This window comes from Hippocampus zosterae, chromosome 14 (assembly GCF_025434085.1).
Source record: "Hippocampus zosterae strain Florida chromosome 14, ASM2543408v3, whole genome shotgun sequence".
In the NCBI taxonomy this organism is placed as follows: Eukaryota; Metazoa; Chordata; class Actinopteri; order Syngnathiformes; family Syngnathidae; genus Hippocampus; species Hippocampus zosterae.
The window spans coordinates 4824259-4843681 of NC_067464.1; the positions used below are offsets into that span (position 1 = coordinate 4824259).

General features: G+C 42.8%; 4 protein-coding genes across 4 annotated transcripts; all 4 read right to left on the reverse strand.

The window, feature by feature from the left end:
- On the reverse strand, positions 1-11330 carry LOC127614182 (neurofilament heavy polypeptide-like). The gene is made up of 13 exons (XM_052085357.1): positions 11075-11330; positions 10536-10691; positions 9840-9983; positions 9229-9447; positions 8633-8677; positions 8471-8518; positions 8371-8397; positions 4654-4713; positions 4401-4544; positions 1376-4228; positions 485-580; positions 214-252; positions 1-127 (listed from the first exon to the last, which is right to left on the reverse strand). Exons 4-13 carry the CDS (start codon positions 9434-9436, stop codon positions 78-80), a joined length of 3570 nt encoding a protein of 1189 aa, XP_051941317.1. The 5' UTR covers positions 9437-9447; positions 9840-9983; positions 10536-10691; positions 11075-11330; the 3' UTR covers positions 1-77.
- Positions 11331-11375: 45 nt separating this feature from the next.
- Positions 11376-14796, reverse strand: LOC127615155 (uncharacterized). The gene is made up of 5 exons (XM_052086725.1): positions 14567-14796; positions 12739-12930; positions 11852-11935; positions 11674-11778; positions 11376-11602 (listed from the first exon to the last, which is right to left on the reverse strand). Exons 1-5 carry the CDS (start codon positions 14574-14576, stop codon positions 11376-11378), a joined length of 618 nt encoding a protein of 205 aa, XP_051942685.1. The 5' UTR covers positions 14577-14796.
- Positions 14797-15163: 367 nt separating this feature from the next.
- LOC127614237 (E3 ubiquitin ligase TRAF3IP2-like) lies at positions 15164-16824 on the reverse strand. Its single transcript, XM_052085440.1, has 4 exons — positions 16669-16824; positions 16176-16283; positions 15862-15936; positions 15164-15774 (listed from the first exon to the last, which is right to left on the reverse strand). The coding sequence occupies exons 1-4, from the start codon at positions 16744-16746 to the stop codon at positions 15616-15618; spliced, it is 420 nt and encodes a 139-aa protein (XP_051941400.1). The 5' UTR covers positions 16747-16824; the 3' UTR covers positions 15164-15615.
- Positions 16825-17264: 440 nt separating this feature from the next.
- LOC127615156 (E3 ubiquitin ligase TRAF3IP2-like) lies at positions 17265-19053 on the reverse strand. The gene is made up of 4 exons (XM_052086726.1): positions 18363-19053; positions 17875-17965; positions 17521-17690; positions 17265-17377 (listed from the first exon to the last, which is right to left on the reverse strand). The coding sequence occupies exons 1-4, from the start codon at positions 18490-18492 to the stop codon at positions 17265-17267; spliced, it is 504 nt and encodes a 167-aa protein (XP_051942686.1). The 5' UTR covers positions 18493-19053.
- Positions 19054-19423: the final 370 nt, after the last annotated feature.

The following is a 19423-nucleotide window of genomic DNA, read 5'->3' on the forward strand; positions in this document are numbered from 1 at the left end:
TGAATCAATGAAGTAAATCGTTCACATGAATTTAAAAGAAAATAAAAAAGAAATGACATTTCTTCATTGGCACTATTTTAACTCTCTCCTGCAGCAGAGAAGTGTTTTTTTGCAGGATCTTTTTGTTCTGGCAACACATGAAACCATTTTTTTTTTAAAGAAGACAAAATGGGTTAACAGTTTAATTTATTTAAGGATTAAGGGAGGCCTCAACTATTTTCTTGACTGCTTTAGCTTTTTCCTTTGGAGTAGCTGTCAAAAAGCACAACAGATAAGAGGTAAAATTTGCTCAGATAAAGACTTTTAGTGCATTCGGGGATCTGCACAAGGGCAGATGTAGGTGTGGATGGCTGGCACGCACGACAGTAACATGCAAATGCCTTTTTTGGCAGCTTCTGGTTTGCCGTTGTGAACATTCGGGGCGTCTAAAATCGCAGAAGATTAATACACAAAAAAAACTACATATGGTCAGAAAAAGATTTACCTTCTTTTGTCACATTCACGTGTTCTTTTTTAAGGACCGGGGCTATTTGCTTTTTGGTGACTCTCAGCAACCTGGGAGGTCTCTGGGAGACATGGGCTGAAATGGAAAAGCAAACGTTCAGGCTCATATCTAAAAAAAAAACAAAAAAAAACTACAAGTTGGGTGACTCGTATTTTGAGGCACCGTTGTTTTTGTCTTTTCTCTTATCCATCCTTTTTCTGATCCGCTTCATCCTCACAAGGATCACGGGGGGTGCTGGAGCCCATCCCAGTCGTCTTCGGGCAGTAGGCGGGGGACACCCTGAGCCGGTTGTAAGCCAATCGCAGGGCATAGATTGACAAACAACCATTTGCGCTCACAATCACAATTAGGGACAATTTGGAGTCCCCAATCAATTCACCATGTATGTTTTAGGAATGTGGGATAAAACCGGAATACCCAGAGAAAACCCACGCAGGCATGGGGAGAACGGAATCCAACCCTGTATGTTTTCTTTTAACATACCGTATTTTCCGCACTATATGGCGCTTCGGAGTATCAGGCGAACCTTCAATAAGTGTCCTATTTCAAAACTGTTTTCATATATAAGGTGCACCGCATTATAAGGCGCATAGAATGGAAGCTACAATAGTGGTTGCGGTTGTGTTATGCATCCACTAAATGGAGCGACGCTAAACGGAATACAGTACCATACAGCTTTATTGATATAGGGTTTTCACAATCGCTGCAGCTGTAACAAAGCTCCTTACATAATAAATACATAGAATAAAATACTGCGTCCAAGAAATCAGAATATTGATCCATATAGAAGGCGGACTGTCGGCCTGATAGTGCGGAAAATACGGTAGTTTAATTTTCCCATTGTCCAGATGTTCCCTAACCAGGACGTACTTGTCAGCGCAGGTCCTTCTTTCAAAGCCTTCTTGACTTTTTTGTCAACTTTAGAAGTTGTATCTTCAGTGGTGGCTTTCGAGAGAACCCCGGACGACTTTTGTGGTTCCTTCGAAAGCTCTTTCGAGGGTTCCTTCAGTTTTTGCTTGGAGGGCTGCTTGAGTTCACCGGAAATTATGTCTTCAGGTTTTGCCTTTTTGGGAGGTTTTGTCTGCTCCTTGTCCTTCACGGAGAGCTGAAGATCCTTTGATGATTTCCTTATTTCTGTTTCGTCTGCCACTTGGGTTTGTTTCTCTTTCTTGTGATGTTTCTTCTCTTCAACCTCTACTTTGGCGGTTTTCTTTGTTTCTTCAAGCGGTTCTTTGAGCAGAATCTCCTCCTCTTCCTCTTCAGAAGGTTTACTCTCTTCTGGGACTTGTTGGGGTGTTTTCTTGGGTTCCTTCTCCATTTTGGTTGGTTTCTGGAGCTGAGTCTGTCTTCGGATCGATCTTTTGACTTCCATCTCCTCGCTTAAAGATCTCCTGGTGTTGACTTTAGGCGATATCTTGTGCTCTACTTTGGGAGGTTTCTTCCCCTCGTCCTGCTCAGGGACTTGATTTTGATCTGAGATTTCTTGAGAAAGTTTCTGTATGTCTTTTTCTTTTTCACTCGGTTTGAAGAGCTTTTTCTCTTTTTTGAGGGATACGGTGACGGATTTCTCTTCTCTCAGAGATTCTTCTTGAAGTGGAATCTTCCCCTTTTGCTTTTCTTTTTTCTCAGAGGTTATTTTCTCTGGAGATGTTTTCACAAGGTCTTTCTGCATTCCGGTTGCCTGTTTCCTGAGAGATCTCATGATGTCCTTCTCCTCTTTCATGACTTCCTGTTCTGCACGCGGTCGCTTTCGCTCATCTTTCTCCAGCGTGGTGGCCGTGGAATCATGTACCTTATGTTTCTGGAGTTCTTCTGTGAGATGTTTCTTGAGTTCCTTTTCCTCCTTTGGAGACTTCTTGACTTCTTCTGTTTGATTGCTAAGCTCTTTGCGTGTTTCTTTGAGAGCTTCCACATGGTCTTTGGAAGTTCTCCTGAAGACCACCACTTTTGCACGAGGTATTTTTTCTTTCAACTCATCTTTGGGAGCTTGTTTTACTTCTGAAACTTGTTTCTGGACTTTGAAAAGTCTATCAGAAGTCTCCCTCCTGACTTGGATTTTGGACCCATCTTCATGTGGTTTCTCAGAAGACACATTTGCTCCGTTGTTTGCTTTAATGGCTTTCTTGATTTCTTTCTTCTCCAAGAGTGGTTTCGTAACTCTTTTGATGGGTCTCTTGGTATCTTGCTTCTCCGAAGCCGGTTTCTGGCCTTCCTTGGGATGTTCTTTGACAGCACTCTCCATTTTGAGAGCTTTGTCACCTTCTTCTTGAGGACGCCTCTTGTCTTCTTTGCCTTCTCTCAGGGGTTTCTCTTGTACCTCTTTGAGTAACGCACTGACAGTACTCAATTTTCTGTGAAGTTTCTGTCTGGGTAGTTTTCCAGCATCTTCTATGAGTGGTTCCACAGACTTTTGTTCATTGGAAGGTTTGCTCAGCTCAATGTTGTCCTCCTTTACTTTTTCTTCCATCTCTTCCATTGCCGATTCTTGGACCATCTTCTCTTCTTTCCTCGGTTTCCTGACTTCCTTCTCTTTGCTAGAAAGTTCTTTAAGTTCTTTTGGAGGTTTCTTAGTTTCCTTGGAAGGTTCTTTGATGTCTTTGTCTTCTGTTGAAGGTTTCTTGACTTCCTCAGAAGGATCTTTGACTTCTCTCGCTTGTTTCAGAGGTGTCTTAGCTTCCTTAGAAGGTTCTTTGACCTCGTTGCCTTGCTTCTGCACCTTCCTGACTTTCTTTGAAGTGACTTTGACCGCTGTATCGTCTTTCGGATGTTTCCCAACTTCCTTCTCTTCTCTAGAAGGTTCTTTGACAACTTCCTCTTCTTTAAGACCTTTCTTGGCTTCTTCAGAATGTTCTTTCTCTTCTTTGATGGGTTTCTTGACCGCCTTCTTTTTTCTAGGAGGCTCTTTGACTTCTTGTGGAGATCTCTTGAGTTCTTTTGAAGGTTTGGTATTATTTAAAGTATCCCTTAAAGTTTCTTTGACACGTTTCTCTTCTTTTTGAAATTTTTGGACTTCCTTCTTTTCTCCAGAAAGTATCTTGACCTCCATCTCCTCCTTTGGAGGTTTCTTGGCTTCCTTTGATGATTCTTTGACTTCTTTCTCTTCTCTCTGTGGTTTCCTGACTACCTCCATAGGTTCTTTGACTTCTTTCTTTTGTTTATACGGTTTCTTGACTACCTCCATAGTTTCTTTGACTTCCTTCACTTCTTTTTGGGGTTTCTTGTCTTCCGTAGAAGTTGTGTTGACCTCCTTCTCGGCTTTGTGAGGTTTCTTCATCTCCTTTATCCTGAAAGCTTCTTTGACTTCTTTCTGAGGTTTTTTGACCTCTTGAGAAGGTTTCTTGGCTTCCATTTCTTTTGTAAAAGGTTCTTTAACTTCTTTTGGAAGTTTCTTTGCTTTTGTAGGTTCTTTGACCTCTTTCTCTTCTTTTCCAGATGACCCCGTGACTACTTTGAGAGCTTTGGGAACCACCCTCTTGTGTAATAGCTCATCTTTTATTTCTTGTTTTGGAAAATGCTTTGTGAGCTTTTTAGTTAGAGGTCCCTTCTCTTTTTTCTCCTCTTTGGCAGGTTTCCCCGCATCTTTCTTTGATTCCTCAGCCACCTTTGCCATTTTACCTTTGGAAAGCTTCACCATCAAGGGCTTCTTTGCAACCGTTATGTTTTCGGTGGCCTTTGCTTCAACTTGCAACAGCTCCTTCGGTGGCTTCTTTCTCACGGGTTCTTCTAAAAGGGGACACACAGTGATTAAGTATGCGAGATTGAATGATTGATATGCAAGTATAAGGGAAGAGAAGATTAACAACTGAAATAATGGATACATTAATATTAACATCATTATTATTTATTTTCAGGTGGATGAATAAAGTTGACCTTTTGGAGGGTCCAATGTCAGTACCTTTGGCTTTTTTTGGCTTTTTCTTAAGGAGTTTCATGATGGCTTTGAGCTTCTCTGTTGCTTTTTCATCCTTGGTTTTGTTCGTAAGCAATTCTTGGTGCGTGGCGTCTGTTTCAGTTTCTTTCTTCGTTTCTTTTAAAAGGTCTGAAAAAGGCAATAAATATCTCAGGATAAATAACGCAAAAATGAATTTTATTGGGTTATTATGAAATGTTTTTTTATTAATACATCAAAAAGGGGATCGCAATTTTACCTTTAATTACAATGGGAACTTTTCCGGGCTCCGGCTGTTTTTTGGATGCAAGTTTGACAACTGAAATAATAAACACAAAGGCACGCACGGATAAAATGAACAGAGAGAATTTAATCACCAAAAGCAAATATTCTCATCAAGGATTGCTTTCATTAAGTCGCCCAACAAACCATGCAAGTGGCTCCCTGTGGTGAACCCTGACGGGACAACGCAAAAGTCACAATAACAACACAATTGTGACGATGATTGACAGTCATCAAATTGAGTGACCACACGGAAATATTTTTCCGTGTGGTCAGCAAAAAAAATGTGCAAAGATGGAATGAGAAATGCTTTTCGGGGTTTTATTTTTTTTTTTTACCTGCGTGGCGTTTGATGGGATGTTTCTGAACACTTGCGCGTCGAGGAACAGGCACTTTGTCTTCATCCAAATCAGCTCTCTTGCCATGCCGAAGGTCACGTCGTTCGGCATCCCGACGCTCGAAAGGTTTGCCCTCGACCGCCTCGTCGTCGTCGTCGTCGTCAACCGTGACAAAAGGCTGCCAAGTTGCCGTCTCCTCATCATCAACAACTAGTGTTGTCCCTTCCTCGTCTTCATCCTCACCATCCCCATCCTCCTCCTCATCTTCATCTCGTGCCGTCTTCTCTTTTGCCTCCTCGTCATCGAATGGTCTTTCGCCGGCAGCGTTTTCCTCCTCTCGAGTTGTTGTCTCCTCTCGCTCCTCCTCATTGAATCCATCCTCTTCCTCGTCCTGATCATCTACCCTTGCGATGTCCTCCAACTCGTCATCTTTGGTTGTTTTTGCCTCTTCATCATCATCATCATCATCATTATCATCGACGGTTGTCGGCTCCTCCTCTTCATCAGCGAATGTTTTCTCATCTTCATCAATCTCATCTATTGTCGTTATCTCCTCCTCCTCCTCCTCCTCCTCCTCCTCCTCCTCCTCCAGTGTTGCAATTTGCTCTTGGGCCTCCTCCTGTAAGAGGAAGAAGTCCTCTTCCTCGTCGGGATCATCAATGGGAAGGGTCTCCTCCTCTTCAGCGGACCATGTTGTTTTCTCACCTCCTTGGCCCTCCTCCTCATCGCCTTCGGTTGCTTCCTCGTCTTCATCGGCATTGTCAAGTGCCATCTCCTCTTCCTCAACCGTTGTCGTCGCCTCCTCCTCTTCCTGATCTACGGTTGCCATCTCCTCATCTTCATCCTCATCATCAGCTAACGTTGTTTTTGCCTCATCATCTACGGTCGGTGTCTCTTCCACCGCCTCCTCCTCATTTTTGGGTACCGCCTCCACTTCTTGTTCCTGATCATCATCATCATCATCTTTCAACTCCTCTTCATCAAAAGTTTTTGTTTCTCCCCCCTCGTCTTCCTCTTCCTCTTTAACAGCGGCGTTCAGCTCCTCGTCTTCTTCATCCCGCTCCTCCCCCTCGCCTCCAGTTTGAGTCTCGTCATCTTCCGTCGCCGCCTCCGAGGTTGTCGTCTCCTCATTTTCTCCCCTCCCCTCATCGAAAGGGATCTCCTCTTCTTCCTCCTCAATGAACGGGACTCCCGCAGCTGCGCTCTCGTCCTGCTCCTCCTCCACTTTGGACACGCCTTCTTCTTCATCCACCCGCTCGTCACCGCTTTCCATCTTCTCCTCTGTGGCTTCTCTTGGTTCTTCCTCTCTATTTACTTGGAGCTGCCATTCATCTTCATCTTCATCATCCTCCTCCTCTTCCTCCAGGGTGTCCGGTGGTGCTCCTGGGCGGACGTGTTCCACTAGTGATGCGATAGCGACACATTTAAATCTCTCTTCGTCATCAGTATGTTCTCCAGTGCATCCAGAAAGTATTCACCAGGTCTTCACCCCCCTCCCCCCGCCCCCCACACACATTTTACAGCATTAGCGCGCCTCTGCGTGAATACTTTCTGGCTACACCGTAAAAGTGCTGGAAGCATGAATACCCTTGTCCTTCTCGGTTGCTTTTTTGCCTTCTTGGTGGTCTTGAGCCGCGCGCGCCGTCACCATGTCCTCTGCAACTGCGCCATCAACTCGTTACGTCGCCGTTTATCAGACACGATTCCGGGCGGGATGAGGTGGAATGAGACACACGCTAGCGTTGTTTATTATTCCACACATCAACGTGCTTACAATTAGTGTCACATGGCGACAATTGCGTCCAAAACACGGTGCGGCAGAGGCAAGCTGTCGTACATCATCAGATGCTCGGGACAAGCGGAGTGCAGCGCTTCGCGAATAACAAGTTTGACATTGTGAGAAACATGAAGCAAATTAAACACACTTGCTCCCCATCCGACTTTGGAACAGTAACGATTCACATGGCGCCGGGGGAGGGAAAATGCTTATTGATCCTAAATGGGGTATTTTCAGAAAGAGATGTAGAATCACTTTTTTTTTAAAAGAAATCCATCCATCCATCCATCCATTTTCCGAACCGCTTGATCCTCACTAGGGTCGCGGGGGGTGCTGGAGCCTATCCCAGCTGTCTTCGGGCAGCAGGCGGGGGACACCCTGAATCGGTTGCCAGCCAATCGTAGGGCACACAGAGACGAACAACCATCCACGCCCACATTCACACCTAGGGACAATTTTTAGAGAGTTCAATCAGCCTGCCACGCATGTTTTTTTGGAATGTGGGAGGAAACCGGAGTACCCGGAGAAAACCCACGCAGGCCCGGGGAGAACATGCAAACTCCACACAGGGAGGCCGGAGCTGGAATCGAACCCGGTACCTCTGCACTGTGAAGCCGACGTGCTAACCACTGGCAAATCAATAATTATTATTGAGTTATTTTGAGGGGACAGTAAAGTGACTTTACATTGTAGCAAAGTGTCATTTCCTCAGACAAAAACATCAACTGTGTACTTACTCCCTTTTGTGAGATGCGACACAGAATATGGATACAGTTCTGGTGCATATTTGGTTCCATGTTCATGTTGTTTTGTTGTGACGAGCAAAGGGCAACGTGCATGTTTTTGGGCACCAATTACAAGAGGTCCTCGGTTCCGTTCCGATGGCAAGCGAGGTAAACCCAAAATGCAGTGTAGTCGACACCCATGAATCGAACATTGTAAACCTGAGGACCCCACGCCACCCCCGTACCTTTTTTTAACTGTTACGTTTGGTGGTACACACAAAACAAAAACACGCATAAAAAACAAGACGCTTTATTTGAAGCATTGTTCAAAGGTAATCAATGGATACAAATATTCTTTGCATGCATACAATGCAGCGAAACCTCCAAAGTCCATGCGTGGATTTGGCGCTGTGCTTATCCTCATTCGGTTTCAGGGACTTCAAACAAATGTGGATTTTGTTTGTTTGGTTTTTTTTTTTCAAACGTGGGAGGAAAGGGGAATGCGTGTGAGAAAACGCGACGCAGGCACATGCTTGCACATGCATCTCCCACGTCGTGCTTGGATACTGAAGAATCAAGAAGCAAAATGGGCACAGGGCAAAGGGCCTTTTTGTCGGGTTGGCGCCTGAGCACCAAAAAGGGGTCTATCTATGCGCATGCCTTTCCAGCCACCCACAAAAGTCATGGCCGGTTATCGGCTTTTTTTTTTTTTTTTTTTTCATGATTTCCTCTTGGGGGAAATGGTTTTCGGCATTCTAGTTTGGTGGGTTCACCATATCAAATAATACAAAACAACCAAAGCACTTTGTATTGACATTAAAAAAAAACAGAAATACAAAAAAACATGGCCTTACCTCTCGCATACGGTGGTAGAAATTCACCTGCATTTTAAAGAGTTCTTAGTAAGCCACCATTAAATAAGACGCGTATGCACAAGCAAAATAAGAGTCTCACCTTTGCGTCTCACCATCGGTATGTCTGATCGAGGTGCTGCCCTTTCATCTGAATCAAGCGAAACAACAACAGATTTGTTTCAGGGGATACAATTTCACATTTTACATTCAGTTGGATAACAAGTATTAAAAGAACAACAAAACAAAGCAAAAAAAAAAAAACCTTTTTCATGGATTATATCCTTAGGTGGTGTAGCGACTGGTTCAGCTGAAAACAAGACCAATGTCAATCATTGAACAGGTACTGGCCACAATACTGTATTAGGTAAACTGTACAATCTAATGCGGTGCTTCTCAAAATGTGCTGAGGACCATTGGTGGTGCGTGGACTCCCTCTAGTGGCACATCAGAAGATTACGGTATTCAACTCAAAACTGCGTATTATACTTTTCATTCATTTAATACATTTGTGAAGGTCAGTTCAGTTGTATTTAATTATGAAGTGAAAAAAAAAACATATTTAGAACTGCTTGTTTGGTATCGGGTACTCAATCAGAGAGGATGCCATGGATATTTAAGTCAAAAAAATCTGACATGGCGTGAGTCCTCCTTGCAAGTAGATGGCGCTACACTGCAGCGATTTAACACATCCAAGACGCAATATATGCGTTAAAAAACAAACAAACAAACAAACAAACAAAAACAATTGTCTTTGGTCACAATGATCTGTCATTGTATTGAATGAAATTTGATGTCTCAAAAGTACAAGTGGTATTAGTACATGGATATCAGTGAGTACTCAAGAGTTAAAACTTGTACCTTGCTCGCCTACAATCATGGTGCTCACGTAGGCCACAAACAGATCCTTCTTGTCAGTCAGCTGGAGGATGGCGTCTTCCACCGCTTTCACGGGTTCAAAGGCAATGTCGGGCAGGACCCCAGAGATGGCGCCCGCGAGCATTTCGCACTGCTCCGCGACGATTTCGGCGGTCCTGTTCAGGGCAGCGGAGGGGCTGAAGTAGACCATTTCCTGGATGTCTGAGTAAGAGCAAGACAGTACTCAAAAGTAATCAATGACTGAGGAAATACATTTGCTGCCTGAACTGGTTTTCTTGCGCCCCCTTGTGGAGATGCAAATGTTCAGGGAGAACGTGGATTTATGTGGGGATTATGATCCTATACTGAACCGGAAAACTCACAGTCTCGGCACAGTCTCAAGTCGTGTAATTTCAAAACCCTAACCTACACTGCAGTGCCCACTGTCAGAATGTCTCCATTGACGATCCGACGGCTACAATGAATGTTTGTGAATATTTTTTGACACGCTAGATGTTTTTCAAGGTATAGCGGGTAAATGTTTTCTCGCGCTGCGCGCTTTCCCGAATCATCAGACGCGCAGTTTCTTAGCGTTGAGGACCTGAAGCACGTACCGTTGACTATATCAAGCACGACGTCCGTGGTGACGGCCTTCGCCTCCTGCAGTTTGACCGTTAATTTATTGACGGTGTCGTTTGTGACACTGATGACATTCCTGCCAAACGCCACCGGGTCCAAAAAGCTGAGGTCGACGCTGCCTGAAAAGGGCGTGGGGGGGGGGGAAGCAATATTTGAATGAAGCTTCATTCACGGATTTTTTTTTTCCACAGATCAATTCACTGCTAAATAATACACTACAGTCAGATTATCCATCCACCCATCCATTTTCCGAACCGCTTGATCCTCACTCGGGTCGCGGGGGGTGCTGGAGCCTATCCCAGCTGTCTCCGGGCAGTAGGCGGGGGACACCCTGAATCGGTTGCCAGCCAATCACAGGGCACACAGAGACAAACAACCATCCACACTCACACCTAGGGACAATTTAGAGTGTTCAATCAGCCTGCCACACAAGTTTTTGGAATGTGGGAGGAAACCGGAGTACCCGGAGAAAACCCACACAGGCCCGGGGAGAACATGCAAACTCCACACAGGGAGGCCGGAGCTGGAATCGAACCCGGTACCTCTGCACTGTGAAGTTGACGTGCTAACCACTGGACTACCGGGCCACCCACAGTCAGATTAATCCGGATCATTTCAATACACATTTTTAAGGTGCAGCAACCCATGAATTTAAGAATGGCCAAAAATACCTTGAACGAGATCCAGAGCAGAGTCCAAGATGCCACAGCAGAACTGCTGAACGGAGCCCAGCAGGCCGCAAACAAAATCGTTGGTGCAGGAAAACAGTCCTCGACACCACGGAAGCGGATCCAGGACACTCAGCTCGATTGCTCCTGAACGCAACACTGTGGGAGCCAGTCACCAAATGACAAGAGTTGATTGGAACGTCTCCGAATCGTCTCTACATAACCCGAGATCCTCTCTCCCATAAAGCACCGGGTTTTCAGAAATCCAGAAATGTGCTGCCGTAAGTTCCGCTGTTTTGGGTTAGCAACGGGTTTCAAATAGGCTCACAGCTGGTATTGATTTGATGGCTAGTATGGATCATAGCAAAACATTTCTTTCAGGTCTGCATTTGATTTGTCATGGGGGGCAAAAGAGAGGCATTTATTTGAGGGGGACATTTATTGGTCTTGGTCAAAGTGAGGCGTTTATTTCACGGAGCTGTTTATTTCTCCAGGGGAAAGTGACACATTTTTTATTTGTCTGAAATGAAAATAAGCTGTACCTTCAACGAGATCTAGACCAGAGTCCAAGATGCCACAGCAGAACTGCTGAACGGAGCCCAGCAAGCTGCAAACAAAATCGTTGGTGCAGGAAAAGAGTTCTCGACACCACGGAAGCGGATCCAGGAAGCTCAGGTCGATTTCTCCTGGACGCAACGCTGTGGGAGCCGGCCACCAAAATGACAAGAGTTGATTGGAACGTCTCCGAATCGTTTCTACATAACCCGAGATCCTCTCACATACCGCATCAGGAATACTCAGCAGGTATCGTAAATAAAAATAAAAATAAACGAGTGAAAGAGTTCAAGTAGACTTGCACATCAGCATTAAAAATGACATTGAAGTGTTGTCTTGTGCAATAATCATTTTAGGAGTAGTTGACCAACCTTGACTTAAATGCAACACGGCATCCAGAGCGGCACAAAACGTGTCCCTGAGGGACGCCGCCACCCCGCACGCAAAGTCATTGGTGGAATGGAAGAGTCCTCTGCCTAGCGGCACCGGATCCACGTAGCTCAGGTAGAAGACATCTGCGGTCGAGAGGACAGTTTCTCATTCATTTTCAAACTTGAATTCAGGATTCAAGTCTGTGGTTCGCTACCATTCTCATCTGAGAAATGTTGCACAAATTTGTCTTTGGCTTGGGCTATTTCATCCAGCGCGTAGGTGGCTGCGGACATTGGGTCGCTTAAGTCGGGCGCACATTCTGGGAAGGAACAGAAAAGTCACAAGTCTGGCAGGTAACGCCGTTCATGCCAACGCTAAGCTAAGAAGGTCACCTTGGAACTTGCTGGCGAGATTGGACACTTCATCCGCAGCGTCGTACGCAGCTTGGAGCGGGTCGGACATGATGTGCTGGATGTCTGGACGTCACAAGTGAAGCAAGTTTTGAAAAGCATGCTCAGGATATCTTGTTTTATCTTTGGCTTGGTTTTCTACAACTTGCAACCGTTTCTCGCTTCCGATCATTCCGTGTGAATTTTCAGTTCATTCAGGACATATAGGACAGGGGTGTCCAAACTTTTTGCCAAGGGGGCCAGATTTTATGTGGTAAAATGTCGGGGGGCCGACCTTGGCTGACATTCTTTACATTGAACAACAATATTGTTCAAGAAATTTTAGTAAGCCAGTCTGTTTCACATTTCCATTTTTATTTTAATTTCAACAATCTTAAGAATTTCTTTTGGTTCATTTGAAACAGGAATTTGAAATATGACATATCAGTCAATATAAACACGGAGTGATGTCTTGTTAACTCGTGAGTGATGCCCTCTAGTGTCTAAATGCTATTACTCATTTAGTGAATGCTATTACTCATTTAGCCACTAGAGGGAAGCAGTACTCTATGAAACATCACTCACCAGTCTACGAGACCTCAGTCAATGCAACACGTGTTCCATTGCGCCCAACCTGCGGGCCAGACGGCACTGATTTTATGACAGGGGCCGAGGGCTGGATGAAATTCGACCGCGGGCCGGATTTGGCCCCCGGGTCGGACTTTGGACATGCCTGATATAGGATGTATATACACAGTATATCTAGAAAAAAAAATCTACCAAATTTTTGCACACAAATGGAGCCAGTTTCGATAGTATAAAAATTTCGGGGGGGGGGGGTGTCCAATTTTACTCGCAGCTCTAGTTATGAATTATGATTGAGAACCCACCTGGTACTGCCTTGTACTCCACAAAGTCAAACATGACCACGCCCACCGTCAGCCAGCACAAGAGAGCAGCCAGAGCAACGAGCAGCTCCACAGACACTCGTAGTTTATTCAGCACCATCACTGCTTTGGACTTAACTGAGCCACATGCTGCTGCGGTTGCTGCTGCCGGGGGCCCAGTGGCAGTTTTGGCCCCTTGATGTAGAGAAAATTTTAAAAAACTGCAATCATTTCTGTAAATGCTACATTTCCACAACCATCTATCAGGACAATTTTTCTTTCTTTTTTCCATTTTTTTTTGGGGGGGGGGGGTAAGCGGAAGATGATGTGGGGTCTATTTTGTTTCAGGCCAATATAGCAAAGTACACATAAACTTGCTCGGTTCCCTGAAGCTTGGAACTTGATGATTCATTGATTTAGTCATCACTTTCGTCCCGATATTAAAACTGATTTAAGAGTTATAAATAATACAGAGTTGACAGAGTCATGCAGCTACTTAGCCTTTTGCAAATGTTCACGATATGCGATAGCTTGTATTTATAGCAACGGTGCTTTCAACACACTTCCTCCGAAGGGATGATGCTTTACTATCACGGTTGCATCCATGAATATCTGTGAAACATTTATAAAAGCCGCTTTTCAATCACATTTAATGATAAGAGGTTCGGATCATGGATGGATGCAATAATGATAAGAATAATAACTCTTGTTCGATGTTACTATCCTTTTCAGTTTTGGTTTCAGTCTGTAAATTGGAAGATTTGTTTTTTTTTTGCTTCTTTTACTGCCTAAGAGTTTTCAACCAACACAAGTTCTTGACATTAGTATAAAACATAAAACATTATTATCAATAATCCCTCGAGTTCGTTTGCCCAATACGCAGTTTGGAAGACAACCTCAAAAACAAAAAAAATATATCGTATATATAATATTGTCCTTATATTTTTAATAGTAGAGTCTTTCTACAGCCAGCAGAGGGAGTGTTCTCTTTTTACAAAATCAAGATTGCGTGATTCATTTTTAAAAACCTCAATTTTTAGCAACTGCACTGGTATTTTGTATTGATTTGGAAACAGTTAAGTGACAAACGACTTCAGTAATGACTGTAAATACACTAAGGATTAGCCTACGAGGGTAAAACGACACTGGAACGTTTTTGAAAAACAAGAAATTAAAAAAATAATTTTAAACAGGTGAACTGGTATTTTTATTTGTTAATTTTTTTTTGTTTGGTACCAGTCTGATAAAAAAAAAAAGCTATTTATTGCAGCACTTTTGCTACATATCATATTCATATGTTTGGGAGGAAAAAGAAGGGGGGAAAAACAACGTTCGTAAGTGCATTGATGTTTTTTTTACTGACTTGTTAACAGTAGGTTAAAAACATTAAAGGCGATTATGCTATAAATCTAACGAAATGTATTTTCAATTGGTTTCCATTCGCCAAAAGTAGCCGCAGTCGAGCCCAAAAAGTGCAAATTTTGACGTAAACAGTGACTTAATAATCTATTTAAAGAGCTGGATTTGGAAATTAGAAAATGAAACAGTTGGGAGGTGGGCAGAAATAGCCTGCGGAGAGCCCAGACGTTAAAGGTCATTTAGCTGTATACAAAAACACATTGTGCTCATTTTCATGGACTTTTACCACCTTATTTCACTAACATACATGACCGAAATGCATTTCCTATTAAATAAAAAGTGACTCGAACTAGTCTTGTTGCCATACGTGGAGAAGTATGATTCATGACGTCATTTTGTGCATTTTCAATATTGTAACCGTTTGCCGAGGGCTCAGAAGACTCACATTATAACTCATGTCAATCAAACTTACCGTCAGCCATATTGATCACCTCCTTAGGTTCGAATCCTTTTGATCTTGGCACAAATCAAGTCCGGTTAAGTCAATTTTTCCATAGTTGATCACTTCTTTGGATATTAAAAAAAAGATGAATAAAAACATAAACAAGTGCAGTTTGCGGGTGCATGTGGAGCTGCCAGTGCAGAGGCAGTGACCGACGGGAGCGGGATGCGGGTGGGGGCGGGTGATTTTTGCACGGAACATAACACGACGAAGGTAACTTTACGCCCCACGAAGAGTTATTCTTAGCACAGCTGCTCTCACACACCTTTTTTGGAGGTCAAAGTGGGCGGGGGGGGGGGGGTATACTAAATGACCTCTCAGGAAAAAAGGGCGCCCCTAGCGAGGAAAAAAAACCCTACAGATTCATTTCAAGAATAGTGAGTTTTAAATCAAAACACCCGTGTCTCAAATCATCCACAAAAAAAAACAAACATTTTTTTGACTGATTCGGCTGAGAAGAAAAAAATCTATCTATCTATCTATCTATTGATCTATATTTTTACACTTGTTTATTTTCTTCAGTGCATTTATAAGCGGCGTCAATTATACACAGAAATCCCCAGCAGATCCTCCTAAAAAATACATTTTAATTACAAAACATATTCAAGGAAATATTGAACAAAGCAAAAAAAAAAATAAAATAAAATTCCGCAAATAGGTTGAATCTGCGTGTGCCAAACAACTAGTCAACCACAGAGGGAAAAAAAATACAGAGGCAGAGGTTTTACAGCTAAAAGGATTTTTTAGTGTACCGGTACTCAAGTTAAATGCAACTGAACTGTGCTGTAAAAAAAGTACATTCAGCAAAATTTTACAAGGTATATATTTTTTTTCAGTGGCCTAAGTATCTGGAACAATGTTCCGCCAAACAGCAAAATATTCAAAGACAAATCAAATCAAATCATACTGGATAATAATAATCATTGTTGTTTTTCTCTTGAAGAGATAAGAAAATGATCAGTACCTGAACCGTCCTCCGATTCTGTAATGACCCATCTATAAAGATACAACAGTTGGATTTAAGGTGTGGCAACCACAGGTGTGATGAAGACGGTGAGCTCCACGGGCACTGGAGGAGGAACAAATCTCTCCTCTCTTAACAGTCGCAGCAACAGGTCATCCGTGTCCCGGGGCCAGCGGTAGACACGCGTGTTCTGAAGCCATCTCGGAACATCCTTCTGCACGGAGACACAGCACGGATAAATGCTCGGCAAACTACGTCGCCATTCAGCAAAAAAAAAAAAAAATGAGGAGGAAAAGATAACCTGGGAGGCTTCGAGGAAGAGCACAGGGATGAACCGGAAGTTCAAGCTGCCCTGTTGGATAAATTCATGCTGCATCTTAAAGGAAAAAAATGTTACAAATCAGAAAATAAAATTGACGCACCTTAAATGCTGTTGTGAGTGAACTCTCAATTAAATGAGTTCGAGTGTGAATGGCTAACTCTGAACCCAGACATAAGAAGGTGCACAGAATTGCGCCACCACATTAGTTTAATTCCACCCCCCTCCAAAAAAAAAAAGACGGAATTTGACCAGGGGTGTGTGGACTTTTTTTTTAAATCCAATGAAGGCCTTACCATGGAGTAAATGTATTTAGTGTGCAGACCGCCGCGGGTGTTCACAACGCAGCTTTCAATGTCTGCCTTGTAGCGTGGACTGATAGCCACAATGATAAGGGTGGATGGCTGCCAGGAAAATAAACACAATTATTGGAATCCTTTCGGGAATGTCAATCATATTTGATCATTCAATCTTTTTAAAAATGTTTATTTCCCATCTTTAAAAATGCCTGTTTCTCACATTTTTATCGCCCGGTACCCTCTATTATGCTCTCCTTTGTTGTCCTCATTGTCATTCAAACGCATTTAAAGTCATCAAATTACTGTCTCAAAATAAATGGATATACATTTGTGAGAAATGTTGCTTGTCATTACATTTGAAAAAAAAAACAATGGAGTGCATTTTTTTAAATTGGAAAAAAATACATACAGAAATGTCTCCCCCCCCTCAAAAATCATGGTCAAATATAAATACTAATAATAGGAAAGAAAAGTTGTGCCATTCACTTACATCCTTCATGATTGTGTTCTCCCAGGTGCTGACATTTGTGTTTGTCAGGGGCCCATCTGCTGTGTCCACCTGTGCCATTAACGTTCCAGAATTATGATTTTTTTTTAATATAATACAATGGTGCCTTGAGAAACGAGTGTCCCGTAGTATGGGCTTTTCGACATGCAAGTTGCCCTTGGGATTAAAAAAAAAATTTTTTTTTTACTTGTGAGCACAAATTTGGAATGTGTGTGCTGTTTGGCGGCAGTGAACTCTCCTCTCAACTAAGTTCGCAATAAGCAACCGTTTGAACAGTCCTTCAAAAATAGAGGCCTCAAGCGTTTTTTTGTTTTTTTTGGCACTCCAGTTGAAGTTTGCTGTCAAATGTTTTTTAGAAGCCAGCTTAACTTAATTCGAAGAAATAATGCAAAATGCCATAGACAGGCTAATGACCAGCATTCACTCTAGAAGCGTCACGTGTTTAAAAACAAACCACATATTTTTTTTTTTTTTACTGAGAATCTGAGATATGCGTGTTTTGAGTTAAGAGCATGATCACAGAACCAAGTGATCTCGTTTCTTAAGGCACCATTGTATATAAAAAAAAGATATTTGTGTTAAAAAAAAAAGGTTGGCATTACAGCAGGTTGGAAGCCATTTTTGGAGAGGAAGTCAACAAGCCCGATCATCTCACAAGACAAGTCCGAGGAGTAGGTGATGAAGATGTTTCCTGACCACAAAATCCATCAAAGCATATGTACTTGAAAATCAGGGACGCCGCCAACATGGAATCAGACATTAGGAGGGAACGGGAAACTTGTGCCGTGATCACACAATGACAGATGACGAGTGCCAAACTACAACACGACTTACTCGACTCTTTTGGCAGGCTTCTTCGTCTCCGTGCGATATGGGAGGAAGCCGCGGAGTAAGCCGCCGTCTGTATCGGCATCCCATCGCCGACCCTCGATACGAGCTCCTCGGGTGGGGTAGAGAAGTGCGGCACGTTCACCGAGACGGCCGGTGGCACCTGTCGTCGTATCCTGACGTACAAAAGACTTGAAGCAGTTTCCCGAAAGACAATGGTCGGAAATGTGCTCATGCGAGGCACATATACGATTTCAACTGAGATATATGCCCAAGCGACATATTTGTACTGCATTAATTTTTATTAATTATTAATCATTATCCCCGTCCTGGTATTTAAATTTATTGTTGTAGTCTTACCAGTTTTTGGAGGGCAGCTCGGGGCTTCTACGCCATTGGCAGCAAACAGCACAGTGACGACTCAAGCCGTGACACATTCCAGGGTGGAAATCTGCGGGTTTATACACTATCGATATTACACAATTTTGTGCAATTATTATTATTATTATTATTTTTGATATCCCTTTAAAATGTTATTATTGTTAAACCTTTACCAGTGTACGACAGCATTGTACTTAAACAATAAATGAGCCGTTCCAAACCCAAGCTACAAGCTTTTCCCCCCTTTCAACGCAGAAGATAAAGAATATACGCAGGGTGAGTATCGTTATATTGTCGCCTACATGTGTTGCCGCACTGTTAGCGGTCACATATCCGACAAGCGAAGTAAGTGAAGTGACAGAGAGGACTAAATAAGCGAGACTTGCCCCGTTCCTTCTCGTTTTGGTTGAATATTCAATATATTGAGGACTAAAGAACTTACACTGGATCTACTATTTTCATCTTACTGTTAGTATGCATGTAGCGGGAAGCAAGCGGAAAGAAAAGTTGGTTTCCATCATCCTCATCATCGGACTTGAGGGGCAAAGGAGGCTCGAGTTGCTCCGGTTCCTCCGTCCAATCGTTTCCATCCTCCATCCTGACAACAAAAACACTTATCACCGCGCCACGCAATTCTTCAGCCGCTTACCCATATGAGGTAATGTGGCAAACTTTGTCCGCCTTTACGTCGTACGTCACCGCAAACAGACTCACGCGAAGCTCCCCCGCCATCCGCCGGATTCTCGACTTGTGGGTGCGTGCGTACGTGCGTTGCTGCTCCCGTTGCTGCTATATGCAAATTCTCCACGCCCAAGTCCAATCAATCGCGGCTCAGCAAATAGCTGAGCGTGTTGCCAAGCCAGATTGTCCAGAAAGGCTTCAATGACGATGCTTATTAAAAAAAAATAATAATAATCATAATTCTACATGCCGCACATCCAATTATGTACCCCTGACGATAAGCCAAATACTTCGTCTTATATGTTATCAATGACTAATGAGGGCGCCATTCCATTTTTATGTTGACTTTGTATACTTTGATTTTTTTTTTTTTTTAAAGGAAAACAGTTGTTATATTTAACCAATTTTTACTTTACATTCGAATTGACTGGGGAAAAAAAGTAAATTTTCAAAAGAATATATTGTAATAAGATAAAAAAAATAGTCAAAATAATCTGCATTGTTGATTGTATAAGTACTACAGCACTAAAAGAAAAATAAAAGGATGTCTTTAGTGTGGTTTACTGTTTTTTTTTTGTGAAAAGCAGTCTAGAGTAGTACACACGTGTGTTTAATACATATTAAACAACAATAATGATTTTATAAGAATGAATTGAATTTATTAGAATAACTTTTGTGATGATATTCCACGGACATTTCCAACATATTTGTTTGACTTTTAACGCTTTCGGGGACAGCGGTTACGACAGTGGACAGCTTGTCATGTTCGCAGGTTACAAGGGTGCATGAAAGGGTTCAAATAAAATGATGAGTGGCACCATTTGACAAGGGAATATCTTTTTTCATG

What these genes read in the sequence shown, in the direction of transcription:
- LOC127614182 (XM_052085357.1), bottom strand. Translation starts at nt 9,436, where the DNA reads ATGGTCTACTTCAGCCCCTCCGCTGCCCTGAACAGGACCGCCGAAATC. An exon ending in CATGATTGTAGGCGAGCAAG is followed by an intron (nt 8,678 to 9,228) that starts GTACAAGTTTTA and finishes TCTTGTTTTCAG; the next exon opens with CTGAACCAGTCGCTACACCA. An exon ending in TAAAGCAGTCAAGAAAATAG is followed by an intron (nt 128 to 213) that starts TTGAGGCCTCCC and finishes ATGTGTTGCCAG; the next exon opens with AACAAAAAGATCCTGCAAAA.
- LOC127615155 (XM_052086725.1), bottom strand. An exon ending in GGAGTACAAGGCAGTACCAG is followed by an intron (nt 11,936 to 12,738) that starts GTGGGTTCTCAA and finishes TGTGACGTCCAG; the next exon opens with ACATCCAGCACATCATGTCC. An exon ending in ACATTTCTCAGATGAGAATG is followed by an intron (nt 11,603 to 11,673) that starts GTAGCGAACCAC and finishes TCTCGACCGCAG; the next exon opens with ATGTCTTCTACCTGAGCTAC.
- LOC127614237 (XM_052085440.1), bottom strand. Translation starts at nt 16,746, where the DNA reads ATGGCACAGGTGGACACAGCAGATGGGCCCCTGACAAACACAAATGTC. An exon ending in CTAAATACATTTACTCCATG is followed by an intron (nt 15,937 to 16,175) that starts GTAAGGCCTTCA and finishes TTTTCCTTTAAG; the next exon opens with ATGCAGCATGAATTTATCCA. An exon ending in TCTTCCTCGAAGCCTCCCAG is followed by an intron (nt 15,775 to 15,861) that starts GTTATCTTTTCC and finishes GTCTCCGTGCAG; the next exon opens with AAGGATGTTCCGAGATGGCT.
- LOC127615156 (XM_052086726.1), bottom strand. Translation starts at nt 18,492, where the DNA reads ATGGAGGATGGAAACGATTGGACGGAGGAACCGGAGCAACTCGAGCCT. An exon ending in CCGCTACATGCATACTAACA is followed by an intron (nt 17,966 to 18,362) that starts GTAAGATGAAAA and finishes ATAAACCCGCAG; the next exon opens with ATTTCCACCCTGGAATGTGT. An exon ending in GAGCTGCCCTCCAAAAACTG is followed by an intron (nt 17,691 to 17,874) that starts GTAAGACTACAA and finishes TTTGTACGTCAG; the next exon opens with GATACGACGACAGGTGCCAC.